This window comes from Podarcis bocagei (genome assembly GCF_964188305.1).
Source record: "Podarcis bocagei genome assembly, chromosome: 10".
NCBI classification, from domain to species: Eukaryota; Metazoa; Chordata; class Lepidosauria; order Squamata; family Lacertidae; genus Podarcis; species Podarcis bocagei.
In genome coordinates this window covers 8,701,587-8,723,337 of record NC_138135.1, presented here as the reverse complement: position 1 = coordinate 8,723,337, position 21,751 = coordinate 8,701,587, and the positions used below count along the sequence as shown (strand labels likewise).

The window sequence follows — 21,751 nt, the reverse complement described above, 5'->3', positions numbered from 1 at the left end:
TTGCGTGGTTTTATGTTTTAATATTGTTGTGACATATTTTTATGATGCTGTGGTATATATCTATATCTATATCTATATCTATATCTATATCTATATCTATATCTATATCTATATCTATATCTATATCTATATCTATATCTATATCTATATCTATCTATTGCAATGACAAACCTAGAAAGCATCTTAAAAAGCAGAGACACCACCTTGCCAGCAAAGGTCCTTATAGTTCAAGCTCTGGTTTTCCCAGTAGTGATGTATGGAAGTGAGAGCTGGACCATAAAGAAGGCTGATCGCTGAAGAATGGATGCTTTTGAATTATGGTGCTGGAGGAGACTGTTGTGCCTCTTTGTTTTAACTTGCAGCTGGCGCTGTTGAAGGAGCTGTCTGACCTGCTCCTCCGGGACGGGGTCGAGCTGGTGAGCCAGCAAGTGGCCGGCTCCAGGAAGGGGAAGGGGAAGTCAGCCAAGAAGAAGCAAGGCTCTAAGCAGACCACTGGTGATGTGGTGAGTATCGCAGAAGGACAACACTATGTGCCACCCTCACAGGGGACGCAGGAAAGGCCTTCTCGGTGGCTGCGCCCAGACTTTGGAACACCCTGCCTGGGGAAACTCAGATAGCTCCTTCCCTCCTTGTTGTCCTTCTGCTGGCAGGTAAAGACGGTTTGTGATATTTATGATATTTATAAACATGATATTTATAAAAATGAAATTATTATTATTATTATTATTATTATTATTATTATTATTATTATTCATTATATTTTACTTATTTCACAACCCTTTTTAAAAAAATATTTTTCTTTATTTTTTACCAACAACCAAAACCCAAGAAGTGGCTTAGTCATGTTGGCCACATGACCGGAAAAACTGTCTGCGGGCAAACATCGGCTCCCTCAGCCAGTAAAGCGAGATGAGCGCCGCAACCCCAGAGTCGTTTGCAACTGGACTTAACTGTCAGGGGTCTTTTACCTTTACCTGTAGTTTACGTTTGTATTCCTGGGCTCGTAAGATTCCTCACGCTGTTCCATTTGATTATTTATTACTATTTAACTGAATGTTTTATTGACCACCTTATACTGATACCTTTCTTTGTATTTTTGGTTTTAAACGTTGCATATACATTTTTTTTTCCTTTTTCTAATTCTCTAACTGTGTTTTATGTAAGCCATTTGGGGATCTTGCATTTTAAGTGGTGTGTCAACATTACGAGACCTTAGAATTCCTATAACACATTTGTGTGTATAATTTTAGCAGAGCCCGCGGAAGTCTGCTGTTCCCAGCGAGCATCTATTTAGCACCACCGAAGTGGCCCGAGAACAGCCGAGCATCGATTTGGAATCCCCATCTCCAGAAGCTGAGGAATATCTCTTGTCTCCCCCCACTTCCCTGCCTGCCAATCTTGCTCAGGTAATTGCTCAGATTAGAACTAAACTCAAAAAATGGGGAAGGTTCATGTTGTGAAGGTGAGGAATCATCTTTTCCTGGGTTGCTGGTCCCGGTTGGAACTGGTAGGGCAGGAGCCCGGGAGGCCAACACTAGGCGGCGCCAGAGCCAATGATGGGCAGAGCCAACCAATTTGGTTTTGCCTCTGTCATTCTCCTTGTTGAGTTCTACAAAGACAACTAAGCTGCTTCTGGCGAACCAGAGCAGCGCACGGAGACGGCGTTTACCTTCCCGCCAGAGTGGTACCTATTTATCTACTTGCACTTTGAGGTACGTAAATAACCTTTTTTGAAACCGGGGAATTTCCATCTGAATTACCCCCAACAAAAAGGACTCTGGGTTTTTTGGGAAAAGTACTTTTAAACATTTTTTTTCCAATTCATTATGAATTATTTCCCAATACTCTTTTACCCTTTTACAGGTCCACCACATATGATAGAACATAGCCATAGTCTCATTGCATCTCCAGCACTTATCTGATTCAGTCTTATACATTTTAACAAGTCTCCTTGCAGTTAGATACCATCTGTAAATCATTTTCAGGTCGTTCTCCAGCAGGTTATCGTTTCTCTAGGCTTCTCCTCAACTCCCTTCTAAGACATAGTGGCTGGCTCAGCTCCCAGAAGTTATGTTCCCTGGCGCCTCACAAGCTGCATTTTCTTTATTTCATCAGACCATTGCAGATCTGAAGATCATGACAACTGCTAACCGCAATCCTGTTGACAACGTGGTATCAGAAGTGACAGCCAACCACACAGGCCTATGGGAGCTGGATGCTGCGAAAGCCAAGGACAATCTGGACAGACAGAGCACAACTCTGCCTCAAAGGACGATGGAAGAGGACTCTTGGGAGCAGGCAGGAGCTACTGAGGCAGCCATCTTGGTGACCCAGGATGGAGTTTGGTCTCTGGAAGAGACATCTGTAAGGATGGAGACAGAGGGAGAGGTAACACATTGGCATTGCAAACCAGGAACAAGGATCTTTTCCTCTTTTTTCTGACAAATCATTTGTATTGATTTCCCAAATTTTTACCAAATCAACCACAAATTAAAGCAAATTTAATACAATTTCCCCCAAAATTGGTTTCCCACACTCCATCATTGATGTGTCCTCTTGTTGCTCCATTATTTTCCCAGTTATTTTTAATTCACATTCTTTTCCTTGCAATTAACCTTCTATTACAATAATTTTGTTGTTGTTGTTAACTTATTATCCTTAGCCATCAGCTATCCACCTGCTAATTCCTGCACATACAGTATTTTAACATTTCCAATATCTACAAGCGAGGTAACTCTACAAATTATCAGTCCACAATAAATCAGTATTATTGTTTCTAAAATAAATTCCTTTCCTTTCTTCTGTGTGTATGAAAATGTAATAGCTCATTTTCACTGGAAGTTTTCCCTTTACTTCTTATCTGCATGGTCTGTTTTGTCCAGGAATCCACTGAACAAGGGATCTTTTTCAGCCCAGGGTCATTGATTCAGTAAGACCTCTAGCTTACTTAAAACAATATAAAATATTGATAAGAAAATACCAATAAGATCAAACGTTAACAACAAGCAGACAATAAAAGTTGTCAAAATATAGATAAAATCAACAGTTTTAAACACACATATACAATAAAATTACATGGCTGTAATTTTGCAGACAAAAAGGTGTTTAGTGGGTGTTGAAAATAATATAGGGAAGGCACCTGCTTAATATCATTAGGCAGGGAGTTTCAGAGAACAGGTGATGCCACACTATAGGATCGATTCCTTGAAAATGTAGAGTGAATATTATGTGGCACTTGTAACAGCAATGATAAAAGAAGTCAAGTGGGCATATATCTTTCAAGTAAACTGGTCTCAAGCTGTCGAGAACTTTATGTACCAAGAGTAACACCTTGAACTGTGTATACTCTGAGCTCGACCCTTAAGCAAAAATTATACACCTCAACAAACGTGATAACCCTGATGGCACTGCTACGTTTACATTTCAGGACATCCTGACTTTTTATCAATATTTATCCTCCAGATCCTGATCCTCTTTCAAACTCTCACTTTATCAGTCTTTTTCCCCAGCAGTCTTCTTAGCTACACACCCAGAAGTAAGCACAAGATTTCCAATGTGATCTTACCTGTGCAGAGTAAAGTGCTATTGCTGATTTTCGGATCTTTGAAATGTTATTTTCGTTAATAAAAAATAAAGCAACATTGGCTGCATGTGCCGCAGTAGCACGTGATTGGCTCGTGTTCTTTTAATATCCGCTATGACACCGCAAAAGAGATTATTCTGTTTCCTCAGGTAGAACAGAGCTCCCTTCATCTTGATCCAGAGTCCCATCTCCACTCGCTAGAGAATGCACCACGTCAGGTAACAGAGACTCCAGAAAAGATGAAGACAGATGGAGACCTATTCGGTGTAAGCACTACCTCCAGAACTCAATAGCTACCAGCATGAGTTTGCCCAAACTGCAGGAGGCAGTGGAAGACAGGAGTGCCTGGTGTGCTCTGGTCCAGGGGGTCACAAAGAGTCGGACACGACTAAACGACTAAACAACAACAATGGTGTTTATTCTCAGCCTCCAAACTTGGAGGCAGCAGTTCTTCTGAATACCACTTTCTGGAAACGGCAGGAAGGGAAAAAGGCTCTTGTGTTTGAATCCTGCTTGCAGGCTTCCCCCAGTGGTTGGCCACTGTGATAACAGGGTGCTCGACTAGGTGGGCCACTGGCCTGATCCAGCATGGATCAGACATGGCTGAGGCTGCATTGGCACAGTCCTCTCTTCTGCCCCAGTGGGGCAGCCTGCATCTTCTGAAAGGGCTTTTAGCACCTCGGGACTGCTTCTTTGTCATAAAACCTCCTTGATTTTTGTCTCTGTAGGTGCCTTCCAGTCTTGAGCTGGACACAGAGCCGAATTCTGCAGAACATGTTTCAGCAACACCCACGGCATCCACAGAACTTCTGGAGCCTCTGAAGAAAAGACCCAAGGATCGAAAAAGGGAGAAAGAAATCAGTCGGGTGAGTTAAGGGGAAGAAACCCAAGAGAGTCTACTTGGGTTTTTTTTTCAAATTTTCAAATTAATTTTCCAAATTTATAAACAAACAAACAAACAAAAATCTTAACTGTAATAATTCCACTTCTGTTAACATTATTGAATGACTTTCTCGTATCCCCCTGGCTGAATTTCAATGTATATCATTGTAACAGTTTCCTAAAACTAATTTCTCATAAAATTTACTTAGTCAAGTAACATCTTTCTTCCTTTTCATATTAACTTTAAACATATTATTCTATAACATCACATATTTAAATCCTAAGCCAATCTGGTAATTGCAAGTAATTCTATTTAAATTATCTTAGCATATTTAGCTAAATAGTCTTTGAATTTCATCCATTCTTCCTGGTACTCCTCCTCCTTCTGGTCACAGACTCTTCCGGTCAGGTCGACTCGCTCCCAAAAGTCCATCATCTTCATCTGCCATTCCTCCACTGTTGGCACTTCTTGTAATTTCCAATTCTACATCGTTTTCATAATATTTTCCTTTAACACCGTACATCCAGTGAACTTGACCCCTTTCCTCCACAACCTTTCCCAGTCTTCAAACATTATGTTATGTCCCACATCTCTTGCCCAATCTATCATCACATCAAGAGAGTCTACTTGGAAGAGTTTGGATTTGATATCCCGCGTTATCACTACCCGAAGGAGTCTCAAAGCTGCTAACATTGTCCTTTCCCACAACAAACACTCTGTGAGGTGAGTGGGGCTGAGAGACTTCAGAGAAGTGTGACTGGCCCAAGGTCACCCAGCAGCTGCATGTGGAGGAGCGGAGACGCGAACCCGGTTCACCAGATTACGAGTCCACCGCTCTTAACCACTACACCACACTGGTTCTCTTGAGTTTAATAATAATAATAATAATAATAATAATAATAATAATAATAATAATAATTTATTATTTATACCCCACCCATCTGGCTGTGCTTCCCCAGCCACTCTGGGCGGCTTCCAAAAGAATATTAAAATACTGTGATACATCAAACATTAAAAGCTTCCCTAAACAGGGCTGCCTTCAGATGTCTTCTAAAAGTCTGGTAGTTGTTGTTCTCTTTAACATCTGGTGGGAGGGCATTCCACAAGGAGGGTGCCACTATCAAGAAGGCCCTCTGCCTGGTTCCCTGTAACTTGGCTTCTCGCAGTGAGGGAACCACCAGAAGGCCCTGGACCTCAGTGTCCGGGCCGAACAATGGGGGTGGAGAAGCTCCTTCAGATATACTGGGTTGCCTTTGTGTGCTCAGAAGGTATTCTGGGACGGTGGTGATGCGCCAAATGGCTTCTGCGCATGTTACCACTGACCCTTGGATCGCATAACCAAGAAGCATGCTCTGGGTTGGCCCTTGTGTAGATGAGAGCCTATTTTGAAGCACGAGAAGGGACACAGCTCAGTAGTAGACCATCTGCATTGCATGCAGAAGGTTGCAGTTCAAAGAGGGAGCCTCTCTTGGGAGAGATTCCTCAATCTGCAAACATCCACAGAAGCAGCTTTTTCTGTTTCCTTTGGCTCTGACTGCAGCATCCAGCAGAGGGCAGCCAGCCCACACAATTCAGACCGGCTGGATTCTTCCTTTTCGAAAGGGGGCTTGATGTTTGCAGAATTCCCGCAATGGCTGTGGGACTATGTTAGCTGTGCTCTTTGATTTCAGCGCAGAAGTTTGAAATAGGAGCGCATGGGGAGATAAGCAGCAGGCAGGTTTTATTCCCATACTCCCTCCTCCCTTCAAATAAATAAATAAACAAATAATTTTTTATTTATACCCCACCCTTCCCGGTTGAGAAAACCGGGCTCAGAAGAAGAAGAAGAAGAGTTTGGATTTGATATCCCGCCTTTCACTCCCTTTAAGGAGTCTCAAAGTGGCTAACATTCTCCTTTCCCTTCCTCCCCCACAACAAACACTCTGAGAGACTTCAGAGAAGTGTGACTGGCCCAAGGTCACCCAGCAGCTGCAAGTGGAGGAGCAGAGATGCGAACCCGGTTCCCCAGATTACAAGACTACCACGGTTCCCCAGATTACGAGACTCAGGGCAGCTAACAACAAATTTAAAACACTTAATTGATGCAACAACAACAAAAAGCATAAAAGACAGTATAAAACGTGAATAACAATAAATTCAAAAATCAATTTAGGGGGTAAATCCATCCAATAAACATTAGATGATCACCAGGGCTAGCTGGCTAAATTAGTCCTATTTGGGCCAGTGAGGAGACCAGGGGAGAATTAGCTGTGGGATCCCAGAGCGGGTAATCTTCATAAAAAGGGGAGGGGGAGGGAAGGAAAGGAAGGGGAATAAAAGATTAGGCTAAGTTCAAATTGAAAGCCAGGTGGAATAGCTTTGTCTTACAGGACCTGCGGAAGGAAGTTAAATCCTGCAGGGCCCTGGTCTCATTGGACAGAGCATTCCACCAGGTTGGAGCCACACTGAGAAGGCCCTGGCCCTGGTGGAGGATAGTCTGACTTCCTTAGGGCCCGGGACCTCTAAATTATGGTTATTCATGGACCTTCAGGTCCTCTACAGCAGTGTTTCCCAACCACTGTTCCGCGGCACGCTAGTGTGCCGCGAGATGTTGCCTGGTGTGCCGCGAGATGTTGCCTGGAGGGAGGCGGGCGAGTCGGGCGGCGAGAGGCGGGGCGGCGGTGGCGAGGAGAGGCCGCCCAGCACGGGGCTCTCGCCGTCTGCCTGCCTGGCTGCCTGCGAGCTCGGCGGGCAGCACCTCCGTCCGCAGCGCCCGCCTCGCGGCTCTCATTCCCTGCCCCTGCCCAAGCTCACCCAGCCAAGCCGCGCTCTCCTTCCTGCCTCGCTTTGCTGCCTCCTCCCCCCCCACCCCCAAAGCTTGGAGGTTCCCCGGCAAGGGGGAGGGAAAAAATTGAAACTTACACTTTCGTGCGTCCCTCCCGGCGTGACGCTGCGCGCTGACGTCACGGGGCTGTAATGGTGGTGTGCCTCAAGATTTTTTTCATCAAACAAGTGTGCCTTTGCCCAAAAAAGGTTGGGAAACACTGCTCTACAGGGCAGACCAGGAGAGGCGGTCCCATAAATACGAGGGCCCTAAGCCACAAAGGCCTTAGCTTTAGCAGTAAAAGTAGACCCCATCCACATTTATCTGTTCCTTACATTTCCTTCAAGGTGGAATACACACTTGTCTGCCTCTCCACTTTGATCCTCACAACAACCCTGTGTGGTAGGTTAGGCGGAGAGACAGCGACTGGCCCAAGGGCTTTGTAGCTGAATGGGTATTTGAACCCGGGCCTCCCAAGTCCCGGGTCGATGTGCTAACCGCCATACCATACTGGTACCATGCTTCATAGCTGAACTGGCAGGCACATGCTGAGCAAACGTAGACATGTCTGTTTTGGAAACGGAGACCTGCTCTCTGCTCCTTGCATCTGGGTGTTGCCTGGCGCCAATCCTTTGATCTTGTCACCTGGATAAAACACTATAGCCCCCCACACCCTTACCTTGGAGTAAGGCCCACTGAATTCAGTGCGGCTTTCTCCTGAGTTGTTGTTGTTGTTGTTGTTTAGTCGTTTAGTCGTGTCCGACTCTTCGTGACCCCCTGGACCAGAGCACGCCAGGCCCTCCTGTCTTCCACTGCCTCCCGCAGTTTGGTCAAACTCATGCAGAGGAAGGCGTCCGGCTGTGCTGCTGCAGATGCACTAGGGCATTTCTTCTCTCTGCGCTCCTCCCAGCGGTCATTCCTCCTCTGGTCACTGCTGTGGATGCACAACCTGATTGTCTGTCTCCAGGCACTGCGGTTGTCTGCAAGGGAATTGATGTTGCTAGCCTCCATGTCATGTTTGCAGACATCTTTTGTAATGCAGAATTGGTCTGACAATGGGCCTGGTGCCTGACATTAATAACGTTCATATTAAGGTTAATAATAATAGTAACAACAGCAACAACAAGTTCACCCTAACAGCCAGAAAACTAGCCCAAGAAGAAACAGCTGTTGTTGTTGTTTAGTAGTTTAGTCGTGTCCGACTCTTCGTGACCCCATGGACCAGAGCACGCCAGGCACTCCTGTCTTCCACTGCCTCCCGCATTTGGTCAAACTCATGCTGGTAGCTTCGAGAACACTGTCCCACCATCTCGTCCTCTGTTGTCCCCTTCTCCTTGTGCCCTCCATCTTTCCCAACATCAGGGTCTTTTCCAGGGAGTCTTCTCTTCTCATGAAGTGGCCAAAGTCTTGGAGCCTCAGCTTCACGATCTGTCCTTCCAGTGAGCACTTAGGGCTGATTCCCTTCAGAATGGAGAGGTTTAATCTTCTTGCAGTCCATGGGACTCTCAAGAGTCTCCTCCAGCACCAGAATTCAAAAGCATCAATTCTTCGGCGATCAGCCTTCTTTACAGTCCAGTTCTCACTTCCATACATCACTACTGGGAAAACCATAGCTATTATTATTATTATATTGGCCTATATGTGGTGGGCGTGGCCAGAGGCAAAGTGGGAGGAGCAAAGGGTAAGGTTCATACAGCAGGCTATTTCTCAATCTTCATTAATGCGTAACCCAGACAGTTTGGATCCCCTCCAAACCGATGCCAGATATTTGTGCTTGTTTTGTGCTGCGAACTGCACGTCGTGTGCCGCCCCTCAAACGGAGTTATTGATACTCAAACTGTGGGCCGTAGGTATTCCCCCAAACCCAACAGTGCTCAATTCACTCCACACTTTTGCAGTAGTTTTGGGCCATTAGGTTCCAAAATGCTGGAGTTACTCATGAATGAAGTTTACAAACCCCCACACCCACTGCACACCCCCTTTCCATCCAGAATTCAGGCAAGCAAGAGGCATGACCCCACAGGAAGGGATCATTCTGTGGGACGTGTCGCCATGGGAGAATACAGAGGGCTAGATGAAGAGTTTTGGCCTCTAAGCTCCTGTTATGTACTGAGTTGAATAGGATCCAAAAAGCAGCAGTCTGATTGGTCCTAGAACAATAGGGTTCAGAATGCAGCAGTCTGATTGGTCCTAGAACAATAGGGTTCAGAATGCAGCAGTCTGATTGGTCCACAGGAGCCACCCAATCCAGCTCCAGGTGGAAGTGAATCCGCAACCTGATTGGCCTACAGGAGAATCCTGGAATTAGCCAATCACGTGGGGCCCATTGTGTAAATAATGTATATAAGGCAGACATTCTGGGGGAACTTCCATTCCTCCTCACCACTATGAGCTGAATAAAGAGCATGAAATCCACTCTCGACTCCGGGTATATTTCAGTTCCCCTGCTACGGCAAACCTTCAAATTCCTCCTTCGGCAAAGCTTTTTCCTTTGCAGAAAGCTTTGCCGAGGTGCCGTTTTGCTCTGACCGAGAACACTTGGCAAGCCCAGAGCACGATTCAATCTCTCTTTCCAACGATGCCCTTGCCTGCCGTCAGCTATTAAAAAACTCACGTTGCCTTCAAGAGGGAGCAGTTGATCTGAACCGACTGCGAAGCCCCTCCGCCTCCTCCTCTTCCCTTGCTTCCCATTCCGGAGGCGTTTAAATAACCCCACAGCCACTCGCGAGCAATGCTAAGGTGGGTGAATTACAGCCAGGTAGCACGCTTTCATTAACAGCCGGTTTTAATTGGAACCGAGGGGCTATAGAGCAGTTTAGAGAGGACTCTACCAGAGTCTGTAATAATAAAAGAGAGAGGAAATAGGTCGGGCGATCCCTTCTACGGGGTTCATGGAACCAAGGTGACTGGGGGTCAAAAAAGTTTGGGAACCAGTGAGCTAAAGCAACTGGACAGCAGATAATCCTGCACAGTGCAGGAAATTCTTCTGAATACCAGTTACTGAAAACTGCAGAAGGGAAAAGGGCTCTTGTGATTGCATCCGGCTTATGGGCTTCATGAGGGACGCGGGTGGCGCTGTGGGTTAAACCACAGAGCCTAGGACTTGCCGATCAGAAGGTCGGCGGTTTGAATCCCCGCGATGGGGTGAGTTCCCATTGCTTGGTCCCTGCTCCTGCCAACCTAGCAGTTTGTAAGCACGTCAAAGTGCAAGTAGATAAATAGGTACCGTTCCGGCGGGAAGGTAAACGGCGTTTCTGTGCGCTGCTCTGGTTTGCTAGAAGCGGCTTAGTCATGCTGGCCACATGACCCGGAAGCTGTACACTGGCTCCCTCGGCCAGTAAAGCGAGATGAGCGCTGCAACCCCAGAGTCGTCCGGGACTGGACCTATTGGTCAGGTGTCCCTTTACCTGTGGGCTTCACATTAGGGCATCTTTTTGGCCCCTGTGAAAGCAGGATGCTGGACTAGATGGGCCATTGGCCTGATCCAGCAAACTCTTCTTCTTCTTTTTATTGGCTTAAAAAAATTTATACAGGCAGCAAAATAAAGACGCCTAAATTAACATTGCCTTCTACCAATAAGAAGTAATAATAACTATTACAATAATGAAAATACTACAAGTACATTTACTTCCCCCTTTAAACTTCTATTCTGGAAGTCAATGTTTGTTTTTCTTTTAAGTGTTTCTATTTATTAACTTGTAAGATATGGATTTGTTCCCCCCCCCTGAATGTTGGTTTTTGTGTTTTGTGTATTGTTATTTTCCGATATTTTTTGTGTTGCCGTTGTTGTGTGGAAAATACTAATAAAATTTATTTTAAAAGAGAAAAAAGAAAAAAGAAATGTTTAGCTGGTGATATATAATGATGTTGAAAACCAGCCCTTGTCAAAATTAAAGGTTAAACATTATGCGTGTCTTGGGATTGTGTGACACAGCCTCTCAGGGTGGCAAAACCCTTCTCTCCTCTGTGTCCCTCAAAACTTGCCAGAGTTTTGCATCCTCTGAAGTTGAATGAAGAAGGCACTTTCTAGCTTCTGTTCCACTCCAGCTCCTCCTTCCTTCCCCTTCTTCCTTCCTTGCGTCTGTATTTTGCTTAACGCTTTAAGCGTTTGATTAATCATTCCCCTGCCCCCATCTAGCCACAAATTTCCATTCAGAATGCGGGACCTGATAGATGGCTGCTCATGCTGCTTGCTGAAATTGCTTGCCACCTGTGGAACTGAGGGTTGGCACAGCGGAAGGTTTTGTAACATGCCCCTTCCTCTTGCTGTGTTTGCTTCCCATCACATCACACCGAAAGCACAGTAAAGAGAGGCTAAGTTTTGGGAGGCTGAGAACTTAGAGAGTATTTGCAATATCCACCAAGAGGGCCGACTCACAGCTGGGATAGTTGGCTGTCCCGTGGTGTGGAGTTTGGCAGTATCTGACAGCTGGCGCAAGATGCTGTGAACCGAAAACAGGTTTGCTTGTTTTTCCAAAAGCAAGCTTCCAACTTCGTGGGTTTTTTTCCATGATAATTTTTTAAAATTTCTTTATTGCAAACGTGTAGATACATCCATTATACACAAATAAAAGGAAAAGGAAAAGAAAGAAAACAGAAAAGGAATAAAAACAAAAAGTAGATAACTAACTTCAAAAAACAAATATTTTCAAATTAACTTCTACATAGGGAATACAAGCCTTCTTTACACAGCTTTGGCTTGACTCCTTGATTCAAATCACGACTTTCTGCTAACCATTGTGATAAGAATTTTAAAATCTTAGATATATGTTAAATGTTCATAAATGTACCAACCAAGCACATACATAGATCAGCACAGGAAGACCAACTTGAAACCATTTTTGATTCCCAAACTGACCAAATGTTTTCTCTGCAAGGTCAAAGGAAAATGGAAAATCCTCCCCATTGTCTTTTCCTTCACAAATCCTGTCTGTTTGAATAGGGTGAGCCTGTGACCTGGCTCAGGAACTAAGTATTCATCATTACAAAATACTAGCTAGGCTCCCCAGGGTATCCAATCAAGTCAGCATTAACAGGTAACCTGTCAGACGAGATAAACAATGCACTCAGATTTCTGCTGTAGACCGCCTTTTCTGTGATATAGGTATGATGTATTGGGGGGGTGTCTTGGGGTTACACCCCTTCTGTGATGTATGTATGATGTATGGAGGGGTGGTCTTGAGCTCCAGGGAAGGCAATTTAAAACGTCTATATAAGGGCAGGCACACCTTTGTTCTGGATTCTCCCTCCTTTCCTGCGTGTGAGGGGAGCACCCTGTTGCAACAGATCAATAAAGATCAGGCTTACTAGTGCTTTGCTTCTCAATTCTCTCTGGTTAGCCTCTGTTATTTTCTCCTACCAATAGGGAACCTATGTAAAGACTCTATATGGGCTCTTGGATACCCCATAAGGGAAAAAGGGCAGATTTTGTTTACAGCACCATGAACGTACTTAGTAAATCAATTTCCCCCCTGATAACGGTATCTAGATTGTAAATCTTGGAGAAACAGTCTGATTGCCAGTGGGATTTAATCTATGCTAAGCCAAGTGATGCTCTGGAAGGCTTCTTTTTCCGTGTAATTTATAAAGACATCCCATTCACAAGCTTCCAACTTCGTGATTTGGTAGGGACATTTGAAATCAGGCAAGCCAGCGGTCAAGGAGCTCTCGGGCGAACACAGGTCATCCACAGGCCAGGAGAGAATCTGAGTCACGAAATGCAGTTGGCTTTTATTCACAGAAAGTCACAACACGGCTGAGTTCCTCTGGGTCGTCTCATTCAGCTAGAACATAGCTGTCAACGTTTCCCTTTTTTAAAGGGAAATTCCCTTACTCTGAATAGGATTCCTCTCAAGAAAAGGGAAAAGTTGACAGCTATGAGCTGGAAACATTGCTGAAACTGACCACTGGCCTCACCCTTCGCCTCTAACCTCTCCCTCTGGATCCTGCCACCCCCCCCCCCCCGCCACAGTATACTACTACTAATAATAATAAAAATAATGAAATATACTCGGAGTCGAGAGTGGATTTCATGCTCTTTATTCAGCTCATAGTGCTGAGGAGGAATGGAAGTTCCCCCAGAATACATTATTTTTATATATATTAGCTTTATATACATTATTTACACAATGGGCCCCAGGTGATTGGCTAATTCCAGGATTCACCTGTAGGCCAATCAGGTTGCGGATTCAATTCCACCTGGAGCTGGATTGGGTGGCTCCTGTGGACCAATCAGACTGTTGCATTCTGGGTCCTATTGTTCTAGAACCAATCAGACTGCTGCATTCTGAATCCTATTGTTCTAGGACCAATCAGACTGCTGCATTTTGGATCCTATTCAACTCAGTACATAACAAATCATAATAATAATTTTTTTTTTCAATACCCTGCTCTCCCCTGCCAGAGCCGGGCTCAGGGCATCTAACACCAATAAAATTACAATAAAACATAATAGGGAAAACAAACAAACCAAAAACCATTTTATTAAAATACGGGTTAAAATACAATTTAAAATGCAGCCTCATTTTGATAGTAGCCCATAGATCAAAACCGTAAGGGGAGGGGAACATAAGGGTTAGACTGTGCCTTGGCCAAAGGCCTGGTGCAACAGCTCTGTCTTGCAGGCCCTGCGGAAAGATGTCAAGTCCCGCAGGGCCCTAGTCTCTTGTAACAGAGCATTCCACCAAGTCAGGGCCAGTACTGAAAAGGCCCTGGCCCTAGTTGAGACCAATCTAACCACCTTGTGACTTGGGACCTCCAAAGTGTTGTTATTTGTGGACCTTAAGGCAGGGCATTTAATGTGTGATATTTTTAATGTGTGATATTTTAGTGTATTTTTGGTTTTATGGAAGCCGCCCAGAGTGGCTGGGGAAACCCAGCCAGATGGGCGGGGTACAAATAATAAATTATTATTATTATTATTATTATTATTATTATTATTATTATTATTATTATTAAACATTAAAAGCTTCCCTAAACAGGGCTGCCTTCAGATGTCTTCTAAAAGTCTGGTAGTTGTTGTTCTCTCTGACATCTGGTGGGAGGGCGTTCCACAGGGCGGGTGCCACCACCAAGAAGGCCCTCTGCCTGGTTCCCTGTAACGTGGCTTCTCACAGTGAGGGAACTGCCAGAAGGCCCTCAGAGCTGGACGTCAGTGTCCGGGCAGAATGATGGGGGTGGAGACGCTCCTTCAGGTCTACTGGGCCGAAGCCATTTAGGGCTTTAAAGGTCAACACCAACACTTTGAATTGTGCTCGGAAACCTCCTCCTCCTTCTACTGTCCTCCTTCTGAGGCATCAGGCATAAGCCTGCATTTTATTAATGTTTGATCAGGGCTTGTATATTAAAGAGAGAGCTTAAAGATTTTCAAAAGTTTCATGCCAGGCAGAAGGCCAGCTGCTTAGAGAACCTTGGCAATGTTTTCCTCCTAGACAAGGGGCCCCTTGATTTATAGCAGAAAACAATTCTCAAAGTCGTAAAAAGGGGGAATTACAGGCTGAGAGTGAGGACACTGACCCTACATGTTACAGAAGATAAAAAAGGTAGAGATAAACATAATTAGGAATGAGTAAATAGTAAAATAATACCAATGTGCCTCCCAGTAAAATGAGCCAGATCTTCTTTCTAAGGTTAAAAGGCCAAGACCAAATGGAGAAGCATCTAGCTGGCAGAAAGAGAGCATTTTTGGGAGAGCATTTTTGGGAAGTCTTTTTAAAGCTGTTTCTTTCTTAAACTGAGAGAGTTAAAGGGCAATAAATGTTGGGAAAAGCAGCTGGCTGAAGGGGGGTGTGTAAACTGAAGAGGCTTCTTTTGAAAGCTGTTTTTTACTGAGTTCCTTTTTTACTTTACAAAGGCCTTATTCCTTTTAAAAGGCTACCTATGTTATGTATTAAAATATATTGGTTTAAATGTAATTATGCAAAGGATTTAAGAAATGCTAGATTCTTATTTCATATAGTTGTAAGAGTTGTATTTATCCTGAAATTAAGTCAGCCACCAGCCTAGCCCCCCTGCCAGACAGAAGACGCCATCCAAGCACTCCTGATATATAAGTTGTCAGGCATTTGTTTAGAAACCTTCAAATGAAGGAGATCTTTCAATGTTGATGTGAACTCAAGATCCTTGACATATGTTTAAGATAAAAATTTAAGATTAACCATTTGTTTTAGAAGGCAATAGGGCAAGGAGGGCAAGAGGTGAGCTGGTAATTAAGATTCCTTGTTGAGACACATGTAAGATATATTACTACTTATTTGTCATTTATAGATGTAACAATATATAGCTCTTTGTGTTCCATATAAGGACAGGAGGATATGGGTGTATCTTTTAGGATTGGTTATAGCAATCAGCCAATAGGAAATCCAACCAGGCTGATTGGACAGAGGCAGCCACAGGAGGAGCAAAGGGGGCTGGATTAAGGGAATATAAGTGCTGGCCATAATGGCAGGAGGCCAGGCCAGAGCTTGGTAACCATATACCACTGTGCCTCTCATTTATTTGTCTGACAAATAAATAATTATTTTAATTTCTCTATTGCTGCGTTGAATATTTCATTCCAGCTAAGCGTTAACCACAAGCAGGGTGCTACACTTCCTGGGGGGGGGGACTCTTGGGCATGGGCAGGCAAACTAAGCCCCGGAGGCCGGATCCGGCCCAATCACCTACTAAATCCGGCCCATGGACGGCCCGGGAATCAGCATGTTTTTACATGAGTAGAATGTGTGCTTTTATTTAAAATGCATCTCTGGGTTATTTGTGGGGCATAGGAATTCGTTCATATTTTTTTTCCAAAATATAGCCCAGCCCTCCACAAGGTCTGAGGGACAGTGGACTGGCCCCCTGCTGAAAAAGTTTGCTGACCCCTGCTCTTGGGTGTGTGGCACCTCCCACTTTCCCCCACCCAGCCAGTCCTTGACACCAGCCCTCTAAAAAACTACTACAATGGTCAGGTAGATCATTGCCCTCGTTCATAGCCTTCACTGCCATTGTTTCATGTTTCACCTTGACATAGGAACACGAGAAGTTGATATTCCTCGGCTGCCTCGCTCAGTCTTTTTCACAGTGACTGGGGGCAGCAGTTCCCCAGAGCTTTAGGATGGGAATCTATTCCAGACATAGTCCGCAGATGCCAGGGTTTGAAATTGGGGTTTTGGGCCAACATAGCAGACGTTACTGGTCTCCCAGTTTAGTTCATAGGAACATAGGAAGCTGCCACATAATGAGTTATAGAGTCACAGAATTGCAGTTGGAAGAGACCCCGAGGTCATATTGTCCTTGTTTTACTATGCTGTTGCATATGCTGGAAGCTGCCCAGAGTAGCTGGGCAAACCCAGTCAGATGGGCTGTGTACAAAAATAAAATTATTACGGTAGTATTATTATTATTGTCCAACTGCCTGTAATGTGCAGTCAGAGTCAGGAACGCTTCAATTGCTGGAAACCACAAGAGGGAGGATATTGTTATGTACTGAAGTTCTCACCCTGGGCCAGCAGGGGGATACTGTAGATAGTTTTCACTCAGGTCCACATATGCAAATAAGGGATTGAAAGTGACGTTCAGTGATTGGATAGTTACAGAAAGTGTTACAGTTGCATTGTAGTGGAGCTGTATATAAGCAGGATGGCTGAACCCTTCAGTTCAGTTCTGTTCTGGCCTGTGAATAAACAAGAGCTGTTTGAAGAATCGCTGATATGTTCACCCACAACTTAACAGATATCTCTTCTTTCTCGTATCTAAAAATGCAAGAAGGGCCTTTACACTCGCCAGAAACTCAGTTCTGCCCTCACCGGTCCTGGAAGGAGCCTTAAAAAAACTCCCATATGCTCAGAGACTTTGCACCTGTTCATTGGGGGAGATAGGAAGCCCAGAGCACTTGTTCTTTAGATGTCCCTTTTATGAAGAGGCACGTAGTAAGATCATGGATCCCCTGCTGGTGAGGCTCGCTGACCTCCCAGAAAAGCAAAAAATTGACCTTTTCCTGTTAGGCAAATATTAGAAGATGACCTGGATGGTCACCAGATTCTGTGTACAGATCTGTAGGTGCAGACCATCTCCCAACTCAAACTAGTTCATTAAGAAAACCCCAAACTCGGTTCCATGGGAGACTCTGGGTCATCTCTCTGCGGTAAGGTAAAGGTAAAGGGACCCCTAACTATTAGGTCCAGTCGTGGCCGACTCTGGGGTTGCGGCGCTCATCTCGCTTTATTGGCTGAGGAAGCCAGTGTACAGCTTCCAGGTCATGTGGCCAGCATGACTAAGCCACTTCTGGCGAACCAGAGCAGCACACGGAAACGCCGTTTACCTTCCCGCCTGAGCGGTACCTATTTATCTACTTGCACTTTGAGGTGCTTTCAAACTGCTAGGTTGGCAGGAGAGGGACCAAACAACGGGAGCTCACCCCGTCGCAGGGATTCGAACCGCCGACTTTCTGATCGGCAAGTCCTAGGCTCTGTGGTTTAGCCCACAGCGCCACCCGCGTCCCCTCTCTCTGCGGTAGCTTATCTTAAAGTTTTAAGTGTCTTTACACTTATCGCATTTATAAATTTTAAATTTATTGTTGTACATTGTTTTAATTGTTTGTTTTCCTTCTGTGACTGTACCCCCAAGTGTGTTTTACAAGCTGGTCTCTGACCGTAGCTATCTATCTATCACAGGAGGGGAGAGTTGCTCCTGGTTTCGAATCCTGCTTTCTGGTTTCCCACAGGCATCTTGGCTGGCCATTGTGAAAACAGGACGATGGACTGGATGGGCCACTGGCCTGATCCATCTTATTGATTAATATATTGATTCAAACTCAAATACTGGGCTTATTATTAATCAGGGATTCAACGTAATCCAGGGAACTCCTGTGCAGATTTTTTTCCTTTTTGGCCAACGCTGTCTTCCTTCAAGCAGGAAAATGCTGGCGGCCATTCTGACCCCGAGGACAGAGGCAACGGCAGAGTCCGAAGGACGGCAGAGACTCGGAGCCTTGAGGTAAAGATCCCCCTCTTTACCTTTGAGCCCCAGGAGGTGTTGGTTTCGTTACCAAACAAGCAAAGCGTGTGACTTACTTTTTATTGTGGCTGCACAGGTGCGTTCTCCTGGTGCGCTTGGAATTAGGGGAGCCCTGTTGGAACACCATGCCAGTTATGGGGTGAGTTATTGTGGTTTTTTCCCCTTTTTCTATTTTTTAAAAATATTTTTTATTGCTCAATTTCCACATAACAATTATCAAGCCATATAATCGCCTACATAATTTCTCCCCCCTTCCCCCCCCCGGACTTCCCTCAGCTCCTCTCTGATTTCACTGCACATATTTTCTCTGCTTATTATAAAACTGTATATAACCTTACAGATCTGTCCATCGTGTTATCAACAATAAATTTGTGTGTGTTTATTCAAAACCTGCCAAGGAGTCCAGTTCGTTTCGTTGTGTTTTTAAATAATTTGTGAAAAGTTCTCATTCTTCCTTGAAGTCACAGTTGTCCTTGTCTCGCAATTTGTATGTCAGTTTAGCCAGTTCTGCATAGTCCATCAATCTCTCTTGCCACTGTTCTTTTGTCGGAGTTTTCTCATTCTTCCATCCTTGTGCTATCAAGACTCTTGCTGCTGTAGTTGCATACATAAATAAGTTCCTTATTTTCCTTGGCAGGTCTTGTCCTACAATCCCTAACAAAAATGCTTCTGGTTTGTTTTTTTAATGAATATCATTTTAAACATTTTCTTCAATTCATTATATATCATTTACCAATTTTTTAAAACTTCTTTGCATTCCCACCACATATGATAAAAAGTCCCTTCTTTTTTTTACATTTCCAACAAATGTTAGAGCCGGTTTTATACATTTTTGCTATCTGTACTGGTGTTATATACCACCTATACATCATTTTCATATAATTTTCTTTCAGAAGGGAACAATCTGTAAATTTTAAATCTGTTTTCCACAATTTTCCCCAGTCCTCAAATTGTATATTATGTCCTATATCTTGTGCCCATTTGAAGGATGAGTGCCTTCTGAGATGTGAATTCTATGAAATCACTCTCCATTGGAAGTTTCCGGTGTAAATATGTGCAAATAAAGCATATTTCAAAGATACTGCAGACTCTGCGGTACCTCATTCCCCCCGAAGGAACACAGACCCTCGCTGAATGCCCCAAACCCCTTGGAATCCCGTGCAGAGACTGGGGTGGCCAGTTAATGTGTATTAGGAGAGGGATGCTCTGCTCATGAATTCTCATAAGGACTACAGTGGCGCCTTGCTTCTCAAACGCCTTGGTACTCAAACAACTTGGAACCCAAACCCTGCAAACCCGGAAGTAAGCGTTCCGGTTTGCGAACTCTTTTCAGAAGCCGGATGTGCTCCGTTTTGAGCATTGCACTTCCGATCTGAGTGCCACGCTTCCATTTTGAGTGTTATGCTGAGGTCTGTCTGCTTTTGCTATTTATTTTGCATTTTTGTTTTTGTGGCTCTTGTGTGTGTGTGTGTGTGTGTGTGTGTGTGTGTGTGTGTAACTGTGTGGAACCCAGTTCAGCTACTGATTGATTGATTGATTCTGTGACTGCAGCACATCGTTTAATGCTTTCATTTTATGGATCAATGGTCTCGTTAGATAGTAAAACTCATGTTAAATTGCTGTTTTAGGGGTTGTTTTTTTAAAAGTCTGGAATGGGTTAATCCGTTTTTGCAGTGGCGTAGCGTGGGTTGTCAGCACCCGGGGCAAGGCAAGTAATTTGCGCCCCCTAACCCGTGGATTTGCGCCCCCTAACCCTAACCCCCAGATGTTGCGCCCGATGCGGCCGCCCCCCTGCACCCCCCCACGCTACGCCACTGCGTTTTTGCATTACTTTCTGTGGGAAAGCATGCCTTGGTTTTGGAACGCTTTGGTTTTGGAACGGACTTCTGGAACGGATTAAGTTTGAGAACCACAAGAACCTCAACAGACAGATTTCACTAGCCTTATATGCCTAGAATTTGATTTCTCATCCATTCCTCCCTGTGCACATGTGCTTTTCCCCCTCCTCTCTTTCAAGGCTTATCCTGGGCCTCACGGAGCAAGGAGAATTAAGGTAACCCTTTTTGCAACAGCAGGTAACTCTCAATTCTTAGCTGTGATTCCTGCAGCCGCCTTGGGTGGCAGAGTCCCGTGGGGTGGCACCCCGGCCTGTGCCCAGCCTGCCCATGCTGCTGCTGCTGCTGCCAGAGAAGCATGGAGTAGTAAGCGAGGCTTTGGCAAGGGGCAAGGCAGCTTCCCTTTTTGCCTCAGGCGGCAAAGTGGGATGGGACGTCCCTGATTCCTGGTATGGGGTATGTCCAAGAGACAATCAGTCCTCTATGAATTTGTTTGATCCTCTTTTAAAGTCATCCTAAGTTGGTGGCCATCACTCATAGCTGTCAACTTTTCCCTTTTCTTCCAAGGAATCCTATTCGGAATAAGGGAATTTCCCTTAAAAAAAGGGAAACGTTGACAGCTATGCCATCACTTGGGGAATGAATTCAGTAGATTAGCTATGCACTATCAGGGGTGGCCAACTCCCAAGAGACAGCGATCTACTCACAGAGTTAAAAACTGGCAGTGATATACCTCCATTTTTGGGGGTTCATATTCAAATTGTTGAGCTTTTTTTAGGGGAGTTTAGCTTCTTTGGGGGGAGCCAGTGATCTACCAGTGATCTACCTGTTGGACATGCCTGCTCTGTGTGAAGGACTTTCTTCTGTCTGCTCTGAATCTTCCACCATTCAGCTTTGGGTTGTTGTTGTTTTTTCTCAATGTGGAATTTTTTTATTTCACCATTACAGAAGAAGCTCTTTTGCCAGTTCTTATATACTGTATTTTTCGCCCCATAGGACGCACCGGCCCATAGGACGCACCAAGTTTTTTGGGGGGGAAATAAAGAAAAAAAATTTATTTCCCCCCCCAGGCGCTTGTGGGGCCGGCAGCGGGGAGAAGCGCTCTTCTCCCCGCCGCCCGCCTGCAGACCAGGTCCGGGGACAGCGGGAAGACGCGCTGCGCCTCCCAGCTGTCCCCGGAGCTTGTGGGGCAGGCAGCGGGGAGAAGCACGCATCTCCCCACCGTCAGCCTCCAAACCACATCAGGAGACAATGGGATGGCGGCGTTCCGCCTCCCCGCTGTCCCCCGACCTTGTGGGGCTGGCGCTGCGGCTCTCCTGAAGCCTGGAGAGCGAGAGGGGTCGGTGCGCACCGACCCCTCTCGCTCTCCAGGCTTCAGCGAAAGCCTGCATTCGCCCCATAGGACGCACACACATTTTCCCTTCATTTCTGGAGGGGGGAAAGTGCGTCCTATAGGGCGAAAAATATGGTAACTGTTATAAGTTACACATATAACACATATGCAAGTCCTGTGAGTAAAATCAGTGAAGAAATAAAATATGATATTTTTTATTTATATTCTGGGCAGTACTCATGTTATATGTATGGTGTCCATTTACACAGATACTGCTCTGAGGCCTTTTACAATCTTGCAGTGTATAAATTTTAGGAAA

General features: G+C 44.9%; 1 protein-coding gene across 1 annotated transcript in view; it reads left to right on the top strand.

Moving 5' to 3' along the window:
- LOC308596891 (uncharacterized protein) overlaps positions 1-21,751 on the top strand; it is a 233,865-nt gene that overhangs the window by 121,554 nt on the left and 90,560 nt on the right. The window contains exons 53-60 of the mRNA XM_081212195.1: positions 363-503; positions 1,251-1,406; positions 2,116-2,388; positions 3,733-3,849; positions 4,312-4,449; positions 18,163-18,243; positions 18,341-18,403; positions 20,282-20,317. Coding sequence (XP_081068321.1) covers positions 363-503; positions 1,251-1,406; positions 2,116-2,388; positions 3,733-3,849; positions 4,312-4,449; positions 18,163-18,243; positions 18,341-18,403; positions 20,282-20,317 — 1,005 coding nt within the window. The remainder of the gene's footprint in view (positions 1-362; positions 504-1,250; positions 1,407-2,115; positions 2,389-3,732; positions 3,850-4,311; positions 4,450-18,162; positions 18,244-18,340; positions 18,404-20,281; positions 20,318-21,751) is intronic.